Below are 20090 nucleotides of genomic sequence, written 5' to 3'. Positions count from 1 at the left end.
AATCATACTAACATTACATCCGATAGTTAATGTTTCTAATGAATAACATCTTTGAATAGCATAATCACCAATTTTGATAACTGAATTTGGAATTGTAATACATTTCAGATTTTCACAGTTACGAAATGCATAATAACCAATTTTTTCTACTTTATTTCCAATGATAAGCATTTTTATATTCTGAAATGAATCAAATGCAGAATCATCTATTACTGTAACATCATTTCCAATTATAACATTTTCTAATGTTTTCTTACCACAATATTCCACTATCTGTTTCATTGACATATATGGAGTAAGAATAGTAATGTTTAAAATATTATTATGATAAAATGCATTTGAACCAATTTCTTGTACACTACTTCCAATCGTAAGTGTTACTAAAGGACAAAACATGAAAGCATATTCACCAATTGAGTTTACTGAATTTGGAATAATTAAATTTGTTATATTATAGCAATAACTAAAGGTATGATCGCAAATATAAGTAACTTTATCTGGAATAATTATTACTGTAAACATTTATACATATATAAAATGCATAATCGCCAATTGTAGTTACATTATTCCCAAAAATAACTGATTCTAAAGAATAACAACAATCGAACACATTATTGTCGTCAATGTATCAGGAAGTATGATACTTTTCAAAGATCCACATTCTTTAAATGCTTCGATGTCTAGTAATGTTGTCCTATTTCCAACAATAACAGTTTTTAAATTTTGAAGGATTTTAAAGATATTCATTTCAATTTTTGGTATTCCATCACCTATGATTACATTTTCAATATTTTTTAGATTAGTTACAATTGTTTTTATATATGGACAAAGAATTGTAATATTTTGCAAAGCAGAACATTTTTCAAAGGAAGTTTTATCAATATTTTCGACATTTTCCCCAATTACAACAGAATGTAAAGAGGAACATGAAACGAATGCATAATCACCGACTTGTGTTACTGAATTTGGAATAATAATAGATGTTAAGTTCGAACATGAACCAAAAGCATAAACATTAATAGTAACTAATGTATTTGGAAATGAAATATTCAATTGGGTGACACCAAAATAATTGAATAACTCCTGCAACAAAATGGTTTGAGATAAACATAAAATATCATATTTTTAACCTTCTTACACAATTAATTAAAACCGATGTGAGTAATGCAATAAAAATTTTAACAAAATTCTCCCCAAAATTTCATAAAATTTTCCAGCCAAAACGAATCAAAGTATTTAATAATCATTTGCTAGCAGAGTTCATAACCACTTTCAGTGGTGACATCAAAGAATTTATTTGTGGGAAGACCTTTTTTGACATCTCATTGTCACAAAACTCATTCAAGAACGTGTAGCATGAACCCAGTCGAATGTTGTCCATATACACCGCAGCCTGTGCGAACATTGCTATGTTAAATGGTAGCCTTTGATCTTCACCTGCGCCTGTATCAATTTCGTGCAATAAAATATTTGCTTTATTTATGATCTCAATAAGCGCGTTGTGCATGCGCAATGGGCTGTTTTCGCTCACTGCGTACTTTATCAGCTCCATTATTTCTTCGTTATCTTTGATATCTTTCGCTAGACCATAGTATTTGTCTTGAAGAACCTCAGATAAATGCTCTCTATAGTATCCTTTGATCTTTCGATCAACTTCAGTAAGTTCTGGATGTTGGTTAGTGTATTCATCAAATCGAATATTTTCGGTGAGTATCGAATATAGAACTTTTGGCAAATAGGTTTGACGGCCTTTGAATTTGGGGGCTAATGAGCCATAAAAGTTGTCGAATTGTGCATTAAGTTCGACTTGATTTTGGATTTGAAGATCAGATACTGTACTCGGAAGCATATGTTTGAGTTCATTGTATAACAATAATGAATACAATTGTTTGCTCATTGGCTTTAAGGTTGAGGTGATGATTTGTATTTGGGTATTTATTTCTTGTAAAAAATTAAGATTTGGAAATCGCGTTTTGTTCTTGTGCTGAATACAAACTGCTTCTAGTTTATCCAAAAGATCACCAATTCGATCAAAATTGGTGATGCTTAAGGCTTCATTACATGAGCAGCGATTAGAATATGTTTCTAATGGACCTCGATTAACAAGATACTCTAAAATAAAGGATTCAATGTCAAGGCTTGGGGCTTCTTTAAAGACTGGTATTTTATCAGATAAGAAAAGAAGATGTCCCAGAGCATTTTCCATCTTTTTACTTTCAGCATTAACAGTTGCATTATTAGGGTCATTATCCTTGTTCTCACAACGTTTTACATCTTCAGCAAGGAAAAATTGTGGCTGAAACACAAAAGTACTGTTACAAAGACGAACGTTTATAACGGAAAAGTCGACTGCCGATAGAACGGTTTTTTGCACGTTTAAAAATATTTTTGTGAGGTCGGCGGTTATCGGCTCAAAATCAAATTTTACGTTTAATCTTTCGTTAAATAAAAAATCGCCGAGAACACAATCTTTTGACTTATATGTAAGAAAATTACGAAGGAACTGAAGAAAGCTTTCCGTTGGTTTTTGAAAGAAATCAATAAGTAAAGAAACATTTGCAAATGTATACGAAAATCTCGAATTTGTTGGAATAGTCAAAGCAATTTCAAAGAAACTTTCGGATAAAGTTCTTGCAGGATTCTTTGATTCATTAAGTACATCACGAATTATTGGATGAAGAAGATGAAGATGAGAATTCCATCGACGTTTAAGGGCGCTTATGATACTTTCTTGATCCGGAGGCTCACGTTGATCGAGAATCGGAGATAGAATTGGTAAAAAGACATTAGATACAAAATTCAAAAAGAATGGTGAGAAAAAAACACCACGAGCTAAACAATTAAACTTCTTTGTATCATTCTTATACCGTTTAAGAATATCTATATAAAGTTTGCACCCATAATCTGTAAGAAAAAAATCGACAAATGATGGGATAAAACTGAATGTTAATATATCCCTTATACTAGAACTATATTGATTGGTTTGTGATAAGCAATCATTTGTGAGCTCATAGATATCTGGTAGTTGGATACCTTTACCTTTTGCTTTATTAATATAAAATGATTTATAAAGTGAAACAAAATTTGGATCACTAGATTGCTCTGGAAACTGGAATAAGAAAAATATCATGGTATAAAAATATTTGAGCTCGTATTTTCTTTCATCATAAAATGATTCTGTTACTAAACTATTTTCTTGGATGTAAAAGTCTTCCAATTCAGAAAATGCAGAATCACATTTAAGGTAGTTTTGAACATTGCGTAACTTATCAATAAATTCGAGTGTTACGTCTTCGAACCCATACATAAAAAAGTGACAAAATTGCTCCAAAAAAAAAACATTCAAGCTCTTTCCAATCTGTATTTGATTTCGAAGTTTCATGTCTTTAATACATTGACGATGTTTTGAAAAACGCAATATTTAACTACAATTTTTTTTAAATTAGATCTCATTAATTTAATTTGATTCCATAACTAAAGCAAAACGAAAAAGGAAGAAAGAAATCAAAAATTTTTGGTAATTTATTTGCTAGAAGAAAGGAATCATTCATTCTCTGATTTGGACAATTTTTTTGCATTCGAATAAAAATACGGTTTTTGACTTTGGGTACATTTCAAATGGCAAGGAGATATAGAAATCCTGAGATGGAGGCAACACAGCCACCAACAGTTCCCCAATCACCTAACTACGAAAATGCAGTTCAAACTCAAGCAGTAGGAATTACATTTCCATGGGCAAATCCAAAAATACTGGATTCTGCAACACCTCCTGGAGTATCACCACAACCACCTTATTTCAGAACAGTAACACAAGCTTTTCCTGCAAATCGTGATACTACTAAACAATGCAAATTTCCGTTTGGATTGGTTTTACGCCCAGCTCTTGTTGAAAGTGTTGAAGAAATTGATCACTCACAAGACAAAGTTCCTAGGTGTTTTAATTGTCATGGATACCTTTGTCCAAATTGCAAAGTATCAAATGATGGTAAAACTTGGAATTGTGGCATTTGTGGTAAACCTAATGAAATAACAGACAAAACTCATATACCATTTGGTTCGCAACCAGAATTTTCATTATCAGTTTATGATGTTATTGCTCCCCAAAATTATATCAAAATTCGATCAGAACCACTTTTCTTATTTTTAATCGACATGTCTTACCCTACTTATTCTATAGGTTTTACGTCCCAATTTCTTAGTTCAATCAAGGCAGCATTTCCATCAATTCCAGATAAATATCATATAGGTCTAATGACCATGAGCACGCATGTATCCATCTTTGATCTTCAAACTTGTACCGAATATGTTATTCCTGATGTCACTGATCCACCATTTTCAATCAAATTTACAAATCTATTTCCGCTCAAACCCAACTGTTCGGAGTCATTCTTGAGCATAATCGACTCATTACTAAACACTGTTCCCTCTGAGAGTGTTCATGGGCATTGTTTAGGGTCGGCATATTTATTGGCAAATAAATTACTCAATGGTAACGGCGGCATAATCATTTCCGGATTCACACGTATGCCTCAATATGGAATTCATTTGTTACGACCACGTGCAGCGACTGATGAAAGTTCATTACTTAAATCACCACCGGATGGAAGTGGTAAATTTTATAGAGACGTTGCGATATCACTTAACAATGCGAATGTATCTGTTCATGTCTTCACAGCGGGTGCTGAATACTCTGATATTTCCACTTTAGCGATTCCTTCTGGACTAACATGCGGTCAAATTCATCATTACGAAGACTTTAATGAATTCCAACGCCAGAAAATGAATTCGGAAATATATCACACGTTAACCAACAAATATTTATATGATTGTACATTACGATTACGCTGTACGAATGGTCTCAAAGTTTTTCGTCAACATACGAATTGTATCTTACGAAACACATTAATATCATTTCCGATCATTTCGAAAGAAGACTCGATCACATTTGAGATTGAAATCCAAGGAAATTTACCGAAGAACATTACTTTTCAAGTTGGGATGATATATACAGACATTAATAGTCGACGAATGATTCGTGTATTTACATTTAATTGTATAACGACGACTAATTTATATGACGTATATCGATATATTAATGAATCATCATTAATTAATTTGATTACGAAACGATTCATAAGTTTAACATTATCGAAAGGTATTAATACGTCACAATTAAACATTGATATTTCACAAATATTCTCCACAAATGATAAAACATTTGTTTCATTATATCATTTGGTTCATTCATTGTTATATAGTACATCAATGCGTTCATTAAAACATAAATTCGGTTCCGACGGACGAATGTCGGAATTAATTAGATTACGTTCGATTAATATAATTGATTTGTTATTATATTTATATCCGCGAATGTTTGTCGTGGATAAAATCGATGGGTTTATGATTGTGCCATTAACGAAACAATCATTTGCCGAAGGAAATTGTTTCTTAGTTCATACGTTTGATAGAATTTATATATGGATAAGTAATAATGTAAATATTGACTTCTTGGAGAATACTTTCGATGTAAATGAAATTTCGAAAGTTAAAATGGAAATTCCAAATTTGGATACAAATGAAAATAGAAATTTAAGGAATTTGATAAACGATTGTTGGAATTTAAGCGCAAAATATTTGCAGGTGGAAATTATACTACAAGGCGATAAACGCGAAGAAATATTTAGCGAATTACTTAAAGATGAAGATTTGGGTGGTGGACCCCAATTGGAAAAATGGATAAAGGCAATTAAGTCGATATAAATATTATTTGTAGAATAAAATTTATATTATAAAAATATTTTTCAAATTTTTTAATTAAAATTTCCTTGAAAATATTTTTGATGGTTTCAATTTAGAATTCATACACTACAGGACAGCAAAAAATATCCATTGACATAACATTTTACAAATTCCCTTTATGAGCATGATGTAATGTTAGTATTAGAATTTTAGCAAATTAATTATGATCAAGTTCATGTTATACCAATTAAATTGTTATGGATGTCTTTTTTATAAACTACATTTAAAGGTATTAGGTCACCAGAATCTGATATACATATTTACGAAGACAATGTTATCATTTAAGTAGTTTTAGAGGGAAAATGGAAAGAAGCATTGATATTATCCACTAAACATATACAAAAGAAACAAAATGATTCGATGTTTTTAATACATCAGATTCTTTATTTATATAAAATTGGTGGAATGTACGATGTGATAAAAGTTTACTCACTTGCGTATGAGTTATATAAAACTAGAATTTTGTTTTACATTAAAGAAACACATTTATTAGTACTCACTACACGAAATCGGATTCTGTTTTTTACTACTGTTTTTTGTAGGAAAACTCCTTCCGATGGGGTTTGAGTATATGTTTTGTTCCCCTAAAGATGATTTAATTGCCTCTATACATGACACAATTTTATTATTAAAATTTTTACCTGCCAAATCTATTGCTTTATTGCCATTGTTATCTTTAGCATTAATATCCATCGATAGATAAAAAGGAATTCCTTTTTATTTAAGAAAAAGTTCAATTTCTTCATATCCTTTTGAACATGCAATAATAAGTGCTGTTTGAAAAAATGCAAATAAATTTCATATATAAATTTGAAATATCAAATAAACAAATATCTTTTTTATAAATATTCTATGGAAATAAAAAATAACGCATGCGATACAACAAAAATTTGAATGCTTTTAAAATTCTTAATATTATAACAAGTAAATTGAATTAATTCGTATCGTTGCATTCAACATCATTTTCAAAAATTTGCAAATTTGACAATTGTCACCGTTCATGAAATGACCGTTAAAATACCATCCGGACGGTTATTTGGCAAATAACGTACACGTGCACATGGTGAATTGCTCTAAGTACATTGGTGGTGTTGGTTATACAATACTAAATCTTATTACAATGGGATCTATGATTGCACTAATTTCAATGTTATTATATATTTTTGACCATTCTTCAGAAACCATTTCTTATAATTCACTTAGAACAGGTTTAATCATTACTTTGGTCATATTTATTGTTATTTTCGTGTTTTCAACGTTTGCAGGATTCTCCTCAAATAGATCCCTCAAATGTTTTCTTGCAACAATCTATATATTTTTTACGATTTATATTGTTTTAAATATCATTGTTCTTTTTGCAATAACATCTTCCCTTACAGAATTTGTCTCTCGTGAGTTTAATGATAATCCAGACTTTGCTTCTTCATTTGAACAATATTTTGATTGCAAGTATTGGGATGAACCAGCACTTTCTGAAAGAACATGTAAGGAAGCGTATGAAGCAACTTTCTCTAAGGCACAGAAAATCATTGCTATCATATTAATCATATGTTCGATTTTCTTGATTGTTGGAATTGTCTTTGCGTTCAAACGCGTTTGCTGCGAAAAGAGAAGCGATGGCTTCCAAAGCTACGACACTAAGCAATCTAATCCTGCTATTATGTATGGTTGGTAAAAACAAATAAATTTACTTTTTTATTTCAATTAAAAATAATAATGAAACGAAGAAAAGTAAAATTTTTGTTTTATTTTTTCTTATTAATGTAATCTTTATTTATTATTTTGAGTTTTACATTTTGAAATTAGTTTACATGGGGACGCGAAATTACCTGCTCCGCATCCGCAAAACATTTTTTCACTACCCACTGAAATTACTTGGTGTCCCTTATGACAAACCTTTGCGCATTCCTCACAAATTGAGTAATTGCACATACATGTTTTACACCTATAACACTTATTATGTTGTACTTGTTTATATCCAGTTTGTTCAAAAGTACAATGTCTTGGTATGAAATTATCTCTACGATCAGTTGAAACATTATCGTTGATGTCTAATTTTTCTTGTTGTAGAATAAACTTATTTTGCTCAAGTATTAATCCAACAATATCATTATTATCTTTATGTTTTGCTTTCATCAATTCACTTTCAAGTCGTAATAATAAATTCCAAAAATAAATTATAAACATTAATATCTTTAGCATTTATATCAATTCCTTCTTGTTCAAGTAGTAATTTAACTATTTCTGTATAACCATTTGAAGATGCTAAAATAAGTGCTGTTTCAAATAATTTAAATAATTTCCAAATATTATTTTGAAATAAAAAATTATTAAAATAAATTTCAAATAGAACAAATAAATATCTTTAGCATTGATATATATTTCTTCTTGTTCAAGAAGTAATTTAGCTATTTCTGTATGACCATAATAAGATGCTAAAATAAGTGCTGTTTCAAATAATTTAAATAATTTCCAAATATTATTTTGAAATATCAAATTATTAAAATAAATTTCAAATAGAACAAATAAATATCTTTAGCATTAACATCAATTCCTTCTTGTTCAAGGAGCAATTTAACAATCTCAATATAATCTAATTCACATGCAATCATAAGTGCTGTATAAAATAATTTAAATATTTTCCAAATATTATTTTGAGACTTTATTATGATAAAATAAAATGAAAATGAATTAAATATATAGTATTAGTATTAATGTTTATACCATCAAGCTTAAGAAGTAATTTAACAATTTCAATTCGACCATTTAATGTTGCTAGAAGAAGTGCTGTATTAAATTTGATAAGTAATTTCTAAATATTACAATGAATTTTCAAAATATTTTAAAGAATATTTACATCAATTCCTTTTCGTTTAATATATAATACAAAAACTTCTTTATACCCATTTAATAAGCCTAATATAAAAAGTGTTTTAAATAATCAGAAAAAACATCAAATGTTATAATAAGTTACAAAATTGTTTAAATAGATATCATCAATATTGATAACAATTCCTTCTTGTTCAAGTAATAATTTTACTATTTCTATATGACCGCTTAATGCTGCATGCATTAAAGCAGTACTAAACATTATATATAAATTCCAAATAATACAAAGAAATTTTATATTGTTGAATTATATATTATCCTTAACATGACTATCAATAACTTGATATTTAAGAAGATATCTGACAATTTCAGTATAACCATTGATAACTACAATCATAAAAATTGTTAAAAACAAATTAAAAAAATTCCATAAATTGTGTTGAAATTTCAAATATTTGAAGTCATTTATGATAAGATATCATTTTTTTGAAATTTAATTGCTGTTTCAAAAGCATCTTGAAATGATGAATTATTTTGTTCGATAAATGAATGATTTCAATGTTTCCTCCTGTAATTGCATATTTACCTGCATTAAATACATTTGCACCATTCATAAGCAAATATTTAAAACATTGTATTGAACAAAAAAATGCTGCGTAATCAATTAATGAAATATTTTCTTGATTAATAAATGAATATCTTTCATAAAGTGATGGTTTAATTGTTTGGTTAAAATTAAAATCATCTTGTGATGATATTTCTTGAAGTTTTTCGATTTCGTCATTTCGAATTATTTTTGCAATTTCATTTGGATTAATTCCTTCTTTAATTAATTTCTTATGAAGCTCCCAATTATTTTCCGAAAGTTTATCATAATTATTTATCACTATTTTACTAAGTGGATCGTCATCAAAAATGTTTGTTTTAAGATGCAAAAAATAATATGATTGAATATTCTTAAGAATTTTTACATCAATTAATTGTTGTTCTATCATTTCATTAAAAAGATAGTATGATTCCCCTTCTTTAAAGCGAACAATATACTTACCAAATTGATCAAGGAGCTTAGGGATGTTATGTGTTAATCCTTCTTCTTTGGTTTGAACTGCCTTCAAATACATTATATATATATCACTATTATCTCGCATTGATTTGAAAGTAGAGTAAATTAAACCACAAATTACATGATTAAATGTAAATGGATATTTTGAATCAAATAAATCCATAGTTTGTTTAATTGATAAATCAAGATTTTCTTGGCTGAGATCTGAAATTATTTGCATGAGTAAATTTTATATTTGAAAATATATTGATTGATTATTTGAATCATTTTCTATTTTTGAATTATATGTTGTATGGACCATACCAGAGTTGTCAAACATTGGAAATAATTTAGAGAGGTTTTTTGTGGGTAAAAAGATGGCAATGTTGATTAAGTGACCTCATTTTCCAGCTCAGAAAAAAAACGCCAATGTTGTGTGCTTTACATAGAAGTAAACATTTCAAATATTTATCGCCACCTCACCTGGAAATCAAAATCTTTTATGTCTTATAAGGAATAATGTTCTTCTTCCGGAAATCATTACAAAAAACACAAAATACCTATTTTATTACTGAAAATTTACCGTTCAGGTATTGTTTCTGTAATGGAATTCTTCCATCTATATGACTATTATTTTTATTTATTTTGCAATATAAGAAATATTGTTGGTCAATAACTAGTGATTGAAGTGAACAATTAATGGAACAAATATTAAATTCATCAATTACTTCATCACCTTTTAATTCGAAAAGCAATTTAACTATTTCTTTATGTTTGCTTCTACGTGCAGTTATTAATGCTGTCCAAAATAATTTAATTAATTTCCAAATATTATTTATAAATACCACATGATTAAAGTAAACACAAAATAAAGCAAATAAATAGTTTTAGCATTAACATCAATTCCTTCTTGTTCAAGAAGTATTTTAACTATTTCTTTGTACCCTTTTTGTGAAGCTATAATAAGCGCTGTTTCATACATTTGAAATTATTTCCAAATGTTCTTTTGAAACATAAAATTAATAAAATAAATTTTGAACATAATAAACATATATTTTTAGCATTAATATCAATTTCCTTTTGCTCAAGTAGTAATTTAACTATTTCTGTATGACCATTCCAAGATGCACATATAAGTGCTGTATAAAATATTTTATATAAGTTCCAAAAATTGTTTTGAATTTTTAAATTATTAAAATAAATTCTATATAAAACAAATAAATATTTTTAGCATTAATATCAATTCCTTCTTGTTCAAGAAGTAATTTAACTATTTCTATATGACCTCGAGCAGACGCCAAAATAAGTGCTGTCGAAAATAATTTAAATAATTTCCAAATATTATTTTGAAATAAAAAATTATTAAAATAAATTTCAAATAAAACAAATAAATATTTTTAGCATTGATATATATTTCTTCTTGTTCAAGAAGTAATTTAACTATTTCTATATGACCATTATAAGATGCTTTCATAAGTGCTGTTTCAAATAATTTAAATAATTTCCAAATATTATTTTGAAATATTTTATCATCAAAAAAAATGTCATATAAATAAAACAAATATTTTTAGCATTAATATAAATTTTTTTTTGTTCAAGAAGTAATTTGACTATTTTTGTATGCCCATTTTGAGAAGCTAAAATAAGTACTGTCTCAAATAATTTAAATAACTTCTAAATATAGTTTTAAAATATCAAATTATTACAATAAATTTTAAATAATATAAACAAATAGTTCTAATATTAACTTTAATTTCTTCTTGTTCAAGAAGTAATTTAACTATTTCTGTGTGTCCATTTTGAGAAGCTAAAATAAGTGCTGTATCAAATGTTTTGAACAATTTCCAAATATATTTTTGAAATCTGAATTTATAAATTGAGATTTTAAATGCAAAAAATAAATAGTTTTGGCATTAATATCAATTTCTTTTTGATCAAGAAGTAATTTTACTATTTCGGTATAACCTTTTTGTGATGCATAAATTAATGCTTTCCAAAATATATTAAATAATTTCCAAACATTATTTCAAAATATTAAAATATTAAAATAAATTTTAAATTGAAAAAATTTACAGCCTTGGGATTAATATCAATTTCTTTACGGTAGAAAAGCAATTTAACTATTTCATATTGTGATGTCAAAAAAATTGCTGTTTTAAATAATCTACTTTAACTCCGAAAATTATTTTCATATATCATTTTTTAAAAAGAAATTTTAAATGATATAAAATTATATTTCTACTATTAATGAGAATTCCTTCCTGTTCAAGAAGTATTTTAACAATTTCTGTATATCCATATTCAGAGGCAATCATAAGAGCTGTATTAAATGGCGATAAGAAACTCCAATAAATTTAAATATATCCAATTTTTTCGAAATAAATGCTATAAAAAAATATTAAATATCTTTGATATTGATGTTAACTTTTCTTTGCTCAAGAATATATTTAAATAATTCGATGTTTCCTGATTTTGTTATTGAAACCAAAATATCATTTGGAATATAATTTTCTTCAAAAAAATATTTAACAAGAAACAAATTTCCATTCTTTGCTGCTTCATTGATAATAGAATCATCGATTTCAATTCCTTTATCAATAAAATATTTTAAAAGTTCATAATTATTATATAAAATACATTTTCGTACTAAATCATTTAAATATTTTATATCGAAAATTTTGTTTTCATAAATATATTTAAAAATATCATTGCGATGATATTCAATTGCTGCATCACATGCATCTTTAAATATTACTTTATTCCCTTCACAAATATGAATTATTTCTAAATTTCCTCCAGCAATTGCATATTTACCTGTATTTGTTGTATTAGAACCATTCAAAAATAAGAATTTAAAACATTTTATTGATCCAAAAAATGCTGCATAATCAATAAGTGAAATAGTATCATTGTTAATAAAAGTATATCTTTCATAAAGTGATGGTTTAATTTTTTGATTATAATCAAATTCATTTTGTGAAGATGATAATTTTTGAAGCTTTTCTATTTCGTCATTTCGGATTATTATAGCTAATTTTAATGGATTAACCCCTTCATAAGTTAATTGTTTATGAAGTTTAAAATTATCTTTCGAAATTTGCTCATAGTTATCAAAAAAATCATTCCAAAAAGGTGTTTCATATTCTAAGTAATCCGAATTTTTGATTTCTTCTAAAGTTTTATATTGCGCAAAATATAATGTTGACTTATTTTTAACAATTTCCGAACTAATTATGTTTTGTTCAAGTAATTTTTCTAGAAGATAATCGGATTCTTGAGTTGATTTTGTTAAAAGAAATTGTGCAAAAATATCTAAAATTTTATAATTACTTTTAGTTAATTCTTTTTCATTTTTTTCAATTGCTTTCAAGAATTCAAAACATAAATTAAAATCTGTTATTCGTGAAGCAAAAGATGAATATAACGATTTGCAAATAATGAGGTTAAAAGAATATGAAAAATTATCATCAAAAAGAGAAAGAATTACTTGAACATCAAATAATATGTTATCTTCGTTTATATTTAAAGTGATATTTTGAATTGCTTTTAACAAATGGAAAAATTTATTTTCTTCCATTACCCTATAAGAAAAAGAAAACTGACAGTTTATTGTCAACGATTAAATCAAATTGAAAAAAATCCGTTAGAATCTGGGATGCAACACTCCACTTTACTTGGGGTGTCTTTCGAAATAAAACTATACAACCTAATCCCACAACAAAGAAATTGAACCAGCACTTGTTAGATCAGGTTTGTTAGGAAAAACACCATCTCAACATACAATTATTTATTCAAAGCCTCCAATACCAAATGAAATACAACCGACCCCGTCAACCACACGTTTCAAATCTTATGTTAGAACCCAGAAAATTCGTCCCAAAACATCCTATTCTATTACAAAATCTGAAAAAAATGAAATAATACAACCAAACATTAAAGTTGAGATTAAAAGCAGACAGCCACATGAAGCCCCTAATGGGTTTTATTTTAAATATTTGGGTCCATATGATCCACCGACAGATTCAAATTTTAAGCGAAATATTAGATTGACTCATTTCTCAAGCTCAAAAAGACTCAAACTCCAATATTGAGAAATCGTACAATGAAATATTTTCTGAAGTAGTTCGACAATATTTTATCGAGAGTACAGATGAAGTGATTTCATTTAAAATTGCCGAAGCTTCTTTGTTGAAACAAAGGGTTCTATCCATCTATCAAATCTCATTATGACTCCATAGTTTCATCCATTAATAATAAAATCGATAATCATAAATCATCAATTTTACAATTAAAAACGCATCTCAAAGAATTAAATGATCAACAAAACCATTTAATTTCCCAAATTAATGATATTAAAACAGAGGTCAATGAAATTATTTCACGCCGAGATTGTCATGTTGAAAACATATTTTGGTATTCGAATAATAAAGCAAATAATATAAGTAAAGATTTATATGAATTAGTTAAAAACGAATATGTAAAAAGTTCTATTTCAACGTTATATAAAACAATTGAAATTAATTCTTATGAAGATTTTGCATTATTTAAAACATCTTTAATGAAATATGAAAATGAGTTTCGAGCGGACATAAATAAAGTTAATTTAATATTAAAAGGAAATTTTTTACTTACTGAAAAAGATAACAATTTTTTAAGTTATTTACTTCGTTTTTAGTTAAAAATTGTATTAAAAATGCAATTAAACCTTCTTTAAATGATAATTATGCACAAACTTTAAATATAATGAAATAGATATAAATAATAATAATGAAAATGAAATTCGTTTTTTGAATTTAATTTCTTCAAATTATTAACAACGTTTACCCAAAAGTTTTACGTGGATATTATATGAAATGAATGAAATTTATGATTCGAAATCAAATTTTGATAAACAAATCGAAAATTATGAAATTTCCGGAATTTATTATCAGTTATTCACAAAAGGAATTTAAAATTCCTTTCCAAGCAGAACAATATTGTTGGGATTTATATAATACTTGTATGAAACTTCCATATGGAAAGAACTTCCGAAATTGATTTTTTTATTGAGTTTTTGTTTGAGATTTTAAATGAGGAACAAATTGCGTTTTTTATCAAATTGAGAGCGAAATGTATAATTAATGGTTATTCTGTGTTACGCATACTAAAATCAAATCGAAAATATTTTGCCTTTTTATGATAAAATTTTTTTGAATTCGATTTTCGAAATGACTATTTCAAGACCTGCGATATCGCAATGCATAATATATTAAGAAAATGTGTTGAGTATTATTATAATGACTTTTTAAATAGGTTTGAGAATATGTTAAATGTGTATAAAATTAAATCTAAAATTTCTAATGAGAAAATGTTTTTTAATAATATTACATATGAACAAATAAATAAATTTGTAAAAATTTTTGCATCGAAATCTAAAAATAAAAATGAAATTTCTTTAAAAGAATTTGTTAAAAAGTTTCAATTGTCTTCTTTACTGTATAGTTTTAATAAAAAAAAAAAGATTTCGATATTGAACTTTTAAATGTTATATCTGAACAATGGAATAAAATTAAGTATAAAATGGATGAAGTATTAACATTTCTAAATTCACAATTCGAATTACAACCTGAAAATTTGTCTTTGAAAACAATTTTGGATGAAATTCGAAAATATTTAATGAATTTGAAACATTTAATAATTGCAAAACAAGCTGTCGTTCAATTATATTCGTTTTTGTTGTGCATCTATTTGGCTTTCGCTACTTTGAAATCACCAGAAGATAAGTTCGAATCATTGGAATTAATGGAATGTTGTGTAAGAGAAAATTGGATGAAATAATTTTTTATAGAATAAAAATTTGTTTGTATTATTAAATATTTATTTTATCGAAATTTTAATGATGAATTGCATAAGGAAAATGAAAAATTTCATATTTTTGAAAGCAGAATTTTTTTGTTATATTTTCTAGAAGAACCAATATCAGATATGAAAATATATTCATTGATTATGAATAAAAGATTATAAAGTTATAACTCACAGCATTATATATTTTGTACATATCTCCGTTGAAATAACAATTTTCAACATTATAAATTTTATAAAGAACACATATCCATATTTAAATAATTTCTAACAAAATCCTTAGATCTTGAAATCAGATCAACATTAGATTTTTCAAATTAATAAAGTTAATAAGGATTGGATTGACTATATGTATTCGACTGAGAGAACGTGTTTGTTGGTTCCTCTTTTATGAATAAATGTTCTGTAGCTCCTATATTTTATTTATCAACATGAATATATACATTTCCATTGATTAAATTTTTGATTTCATTTTCTTATGTATTGAAGGTTACTTTGAGTTTTGCATCAGCAAAATCCGTAGCCTTTTTGGAGATATTCTCGAATTACAGTGTTAGCTGTTTCTATGAATAAAAGAGTGCTTGTGTCAACATAACAGTGTATATTCACTTATGGAATTTATCGAATTCTATAAAGCTTTTCATAGGAAATTAATGTTTGGAAGAAATTAAATAACATTCACAATAATGTGCTTCATTTTGTTTCACATACAAAAAGAAATTTCAAAATAAATTCGTTGAGATACAAAATAATTAAAAGTTACTAAATATATTGTGTGTTGTCTATTGCGTAGAAAATTTTCGAATAAGGAAAAAGTTTTTCATCAAAATATGAAGTGAGCGGTTTCAGTCTACACACTCTTAACGTACATTCCAAAGGGCAATTTTTGGTAATTTCCAGCGGTTGCTAGAAATGAAATCATCAAAGTATTTTGAGGGCAAAGCCAAAGGCGAAATCATCACTCTCCGTGACAACCTCGACTCTAATGATCCAACATCGCGGAAGAACGCAGCGCGCCGAGTTGTGAATCTAATGCGCAGCGGCGAAAATGTCAGTTGTTTGTTTTCATCGATGCTTCGGTGTGTGCAAACGGATGACATCCAGCTCAAGAAGCTTGTGTACTTATACTTAGTCACGTATTCCGGGAGTGAACCAGAGCAGTCGATTATGGTTGTGAATACATTCATCAAAGACTCCGAGGACAACAACCCGATAATCCGCGCGTTAGCAGTCCGTTCCATGTGTCGCATCAAAGTCGATTCCGTTGCGGAGTATATGATAATTCCGTTAAAGAAATGTCTCGAGGACAAAAACGCGTATGTACGCAAGACCGCGGCCATTGCCGTCGCCAAGCTGTACGACGTCATTCCCGAATCCGTTGAGAATTCAGAGCTGTTATCACTATTACAAAAATTGTTATACGACGAGAACCCAATGGTCGTCGCAAACACAAGTGTGGCGCTCCTCGAGATCAACGAGAAGCGGAGCACTCCAATATTCCAGTTTACTGAAGAGACGATATCTCCGATCATATCTGCCACCACACAATGCAGCGAATGGATGACGGCGCTTCTTCTTGACGCGATGTCCAAATATGTTCCGACCACAAGTGAAGAAGCCAATTTTCTTATTGATCGATTAATTCCGTTTCTGAAACATTCGAATTCGTCAGTAGTCATTGGTTCGTTTCGATGTATTTATAGTTATTTAGAGATCAGCAAACGAAACGTCAACGAATTATTCCAACAAATCATTCCGCCGTTTATCACATTAATTAGTAGTGAATCTGTAGAGATACAATTTGTAGTATTACGTACATTAACAACATTTGTAACCAAATATCCGCATATTTTAGCGAATGAAGTTCGGACATTTTTTTGCAAATATAATGATCCATCATTTATTCGCATGGAGAAATTAGAAATTATATTAATAATATGTACAGCACGTAATGTTGGGTTAATACTAGAAGAACTTGAAGAGTATTGTAATTCAGTTGATGTACAGTTTGTAAAGAAGACAATTCGAATCATTGGGAAAATCGCAATTAAAATTCCTGCGAGTTCACGTAAATGCATTGACATATTAATGAAACTTGTTGATAACAAAGCTGATTATGCAATTGAGCAATCGATTGTTGTTATAAGTAATTTGTTACGTAATTATCCAGGAGAATTCGAATCAATTATAGCGAAAGTTTGTAATAACATCGAAATAATTAAAGACCCGGAAGCTAAATCTTGTTTGATATGGATATTAGGGGAATATAATTATATGATAGAGAAAGTTGACGTATTAATTGATCCTTTTTTGGATACTTTTAAAGATGAAAATATTGATGTACAAATTCAATTGTTATCAGCAATTGTTAAAATGTATATCGAAAATCAAAATATTATTAAAGATCAATTACAATTTGTATTAAACGAGGCAATAAAACCTTATATATTACCCGACGTAAGAAATAGAGCTTTGATTTATTGGAGATTATTAACTATGGATATAAATATAGCAAAAGATATAATCGTTTTTAAGAAAGAAGAAATTGTTAATAATGAAAAAATTTCGGATAATAAAGTGTTGGATATAATATTAAAAAATACAGGTAAAGTTTCAGGGGTTTTACATATTGTACCTGAAGATTTTGTTAAAAATCAATTATATACTCCTGAAGATGATAATATTAATAATGTCGAAGATGTTAAAGATAATCAATGGAATAGAGTATACTCTGATGATGTTATTGACGTGTTTTCTGGTTGGACAAGTTTCAATTTTTGTTTAAGAGTTATAAATAAATCATTACAAAATATAGGCGACTTCGCTATAGCGTTTAATAAAAATATCATGGGTTGTAATCTCGATAAATTACCTTCCTTCCCTCAACAATTAGAATTCGGTGAATCATTCGAGATATCATTACCAGTAAAGTTCCAGGAAGACTTCGTTGGTAATGTTGATAACACAAAAATACAAATTGCACTTAAGACATCAAATGGCATCAAAATGTTTGATGCGCCATTTGACTTAGTCTGTTTGATTTCACATGTTGATTATTTATGGTTTAATGAAGATTATTTCCATATGGAATGGGATAAGTTAAGGAATGAAGATAAATTCCAAATTAATGACGCAAAAATTGCAGATAAATCTTATTTAGAAAATATAAATATTAGAATTGCAGAAGATAAAAACGGAATTTTATGTGTGGTGTTTAATTTACCTTTGCCAAATAGTGCATATTTTGCTACTTTAAGACAAAATGGTAATAATATTCAGGTAGTATTAAGGGCTAATGAATCAAAGTTATTCCCGTTAATAAGGGAAAACGCAAGAGAAATGTTTTCTTCATAAAAAGTTGTTTTCGATTTTTTTTTGGATTTAAACGGTTTTTGCCTTGTTGGACCAATTAAATGAGCGAACAAGAAGTAATAAACGACCAAACAAAGTCAGATGAACAAGAAAACTTAGTTACGGAAAAGACAAATGAAGAGGAAAAAAGTAAAAGTTCTGGTGAATCATCTGAATCTGATAGTTCAAAACATTCTTCTGATTCTTCGAGTTCTGACAACGAAGACAATAGTGTAGAAAAGTTGGATAATGGTGAAGTACAAAAAGATACTGCAGATAAGTGCAAAGAAAACAAAGAAGAAATTGTTGAAGAAAATAAAGAAGAAACTCAAACAAATCTCGACACACATGAAGAAAGTCTAGATGAAAAAGATAAAATCAAGGAAGAAGTTAAAGATGAAACACAAATAAATCTTGAAGATAAACACGAAGAAAAGCTAGACAACGAAGATGAAGCTGAGGAAGAAATAGAAAAGGAAAGCGAAGAAGAAATACAAGAAATTTTTGATGAAGGAGAAATTAATACATACCAACAACCACCAACTGATTACTACGAAAGACCAGCTGACAACGAGCCTACCATAGAGACATTTAATAACCTTACTGCAAATCGAGTAAATCGCACAAATCAAGTGAATGAAACACAAACCCCAAAAGAAAAGGCAAAGAGTTGGTACAAGAAACTTGTTGAAGAAGCTGGCGAAGACCAAGTTAAAGCTAACATTAAGAAGCTCGCAATCAATTGTGCATGCTTTGTTGTTGGCGTGTTTGCACTCGAAAAAGTCACCAAGTTTATAAATGGACTTCATTAAATATTTCATATAATTAATGTATTTCCTTAAAGTAAACTCTTTCATTGCCACCTGAAATTCAGAAAATGTGGCAAGCACTTATGCAAAAAATGGCAACACATTTTTTTAAAAAGTGACTAAAAAAACCTATCGGAGCGGTTATTATCGTAATCACAAAAAGTCGTTTTCATACAAAAGTGACTTTTTTGCATAAGTGAATACATTATTAAATTCATGTTTCATTTGATTTTTGAAAGCCTTTTCTGCCACCGCAATGATTATTTATATTTTTTATAATTTGTAATGAAATTAAATTCATCGTTCCCCAATGGATATTGATATTTGACTAAGTTTGTTGCCATATTTGAATAGACATTGAAATATATTTCACTAAGTCTGTTGCCATATTTGAATGTGTTCTGAAATATATTTCACTG

General features: G+C 27.9%; 3 protein-coding genes across 3 annotated transcripts; 2 read left to right on the top strand and 1 right to left on the bottom strand.

The window, feature by feature from the left end:
- Positions 1-1243: 1243 nt before the first annotated feature.
- Positions 1244-3307, bottom strand: GO595_008829 (uncharacterized protein; the record flags this gene model as incomplete). The annotated part of the gene is made up of 1 exon (XM_067922447.1): positions 1244-3307. The coding sequence occupies one exon, from the start codon at positions 3305-3307 to the stop codon at positions 1244-1246; it is 2064 nt and encodes a 687-aa protein (XP_067771068.1).
- A 311-nt stretch (positions 3308-3618) lies between these two features.
- GO595_008828 (Sec23/Sec24 trunk domain containing protein) lies at positions 3619-7474 on the top strand (the record flags this gene model as incomplete). The annotated part of the gene is made up of 2 exons (XM_067922446.1): positions 3619-5020; positions 7008-7474. The coding sequence occupies 2 exons, from the start codon at positions 3619-3621 to the stop codon at positions 7472-7474; spliced, it is 1869 nt and encodes a 622-aa protein (XP_067771067.1).
- Positions 7475-16423: 8949 nt separating this feature from the next.
- On the top strand, positions 16424-19674 carry GO595_008827 (Adaptin N terminal region family protein; the record flags this gene model as incomplete). Its single annotated transcript, XM_067922444.1, has 2 exons — positions 16424-18825; positions 18930-19674. 2 exons carry the CDS (start codon positions 16424-16426, stop codon positions 19672-19674), a joined length of 3147 nt encoding a protein of 1048 aa, XP_067771066.1.
- Between the last annotated feature and the right edge of the window lie 416 nt (positions 19675-20090).

Source organism: Histomonas meleagridis, assembly GCF_020186115.1.
Source record: "Histomonas meleagridis strain 2922-C6/04-10x chromosome Unknown contig_72, whole genome shotgun sequence".
NCBI lineage: Eukaryota > Parabasalia > Tritrichomonadida > Dientamoebidae > Histomonas > Histomonas meleagridis.
This window is presented reverse-complemented; position numbering and strand designations above follow the sequence as displayed.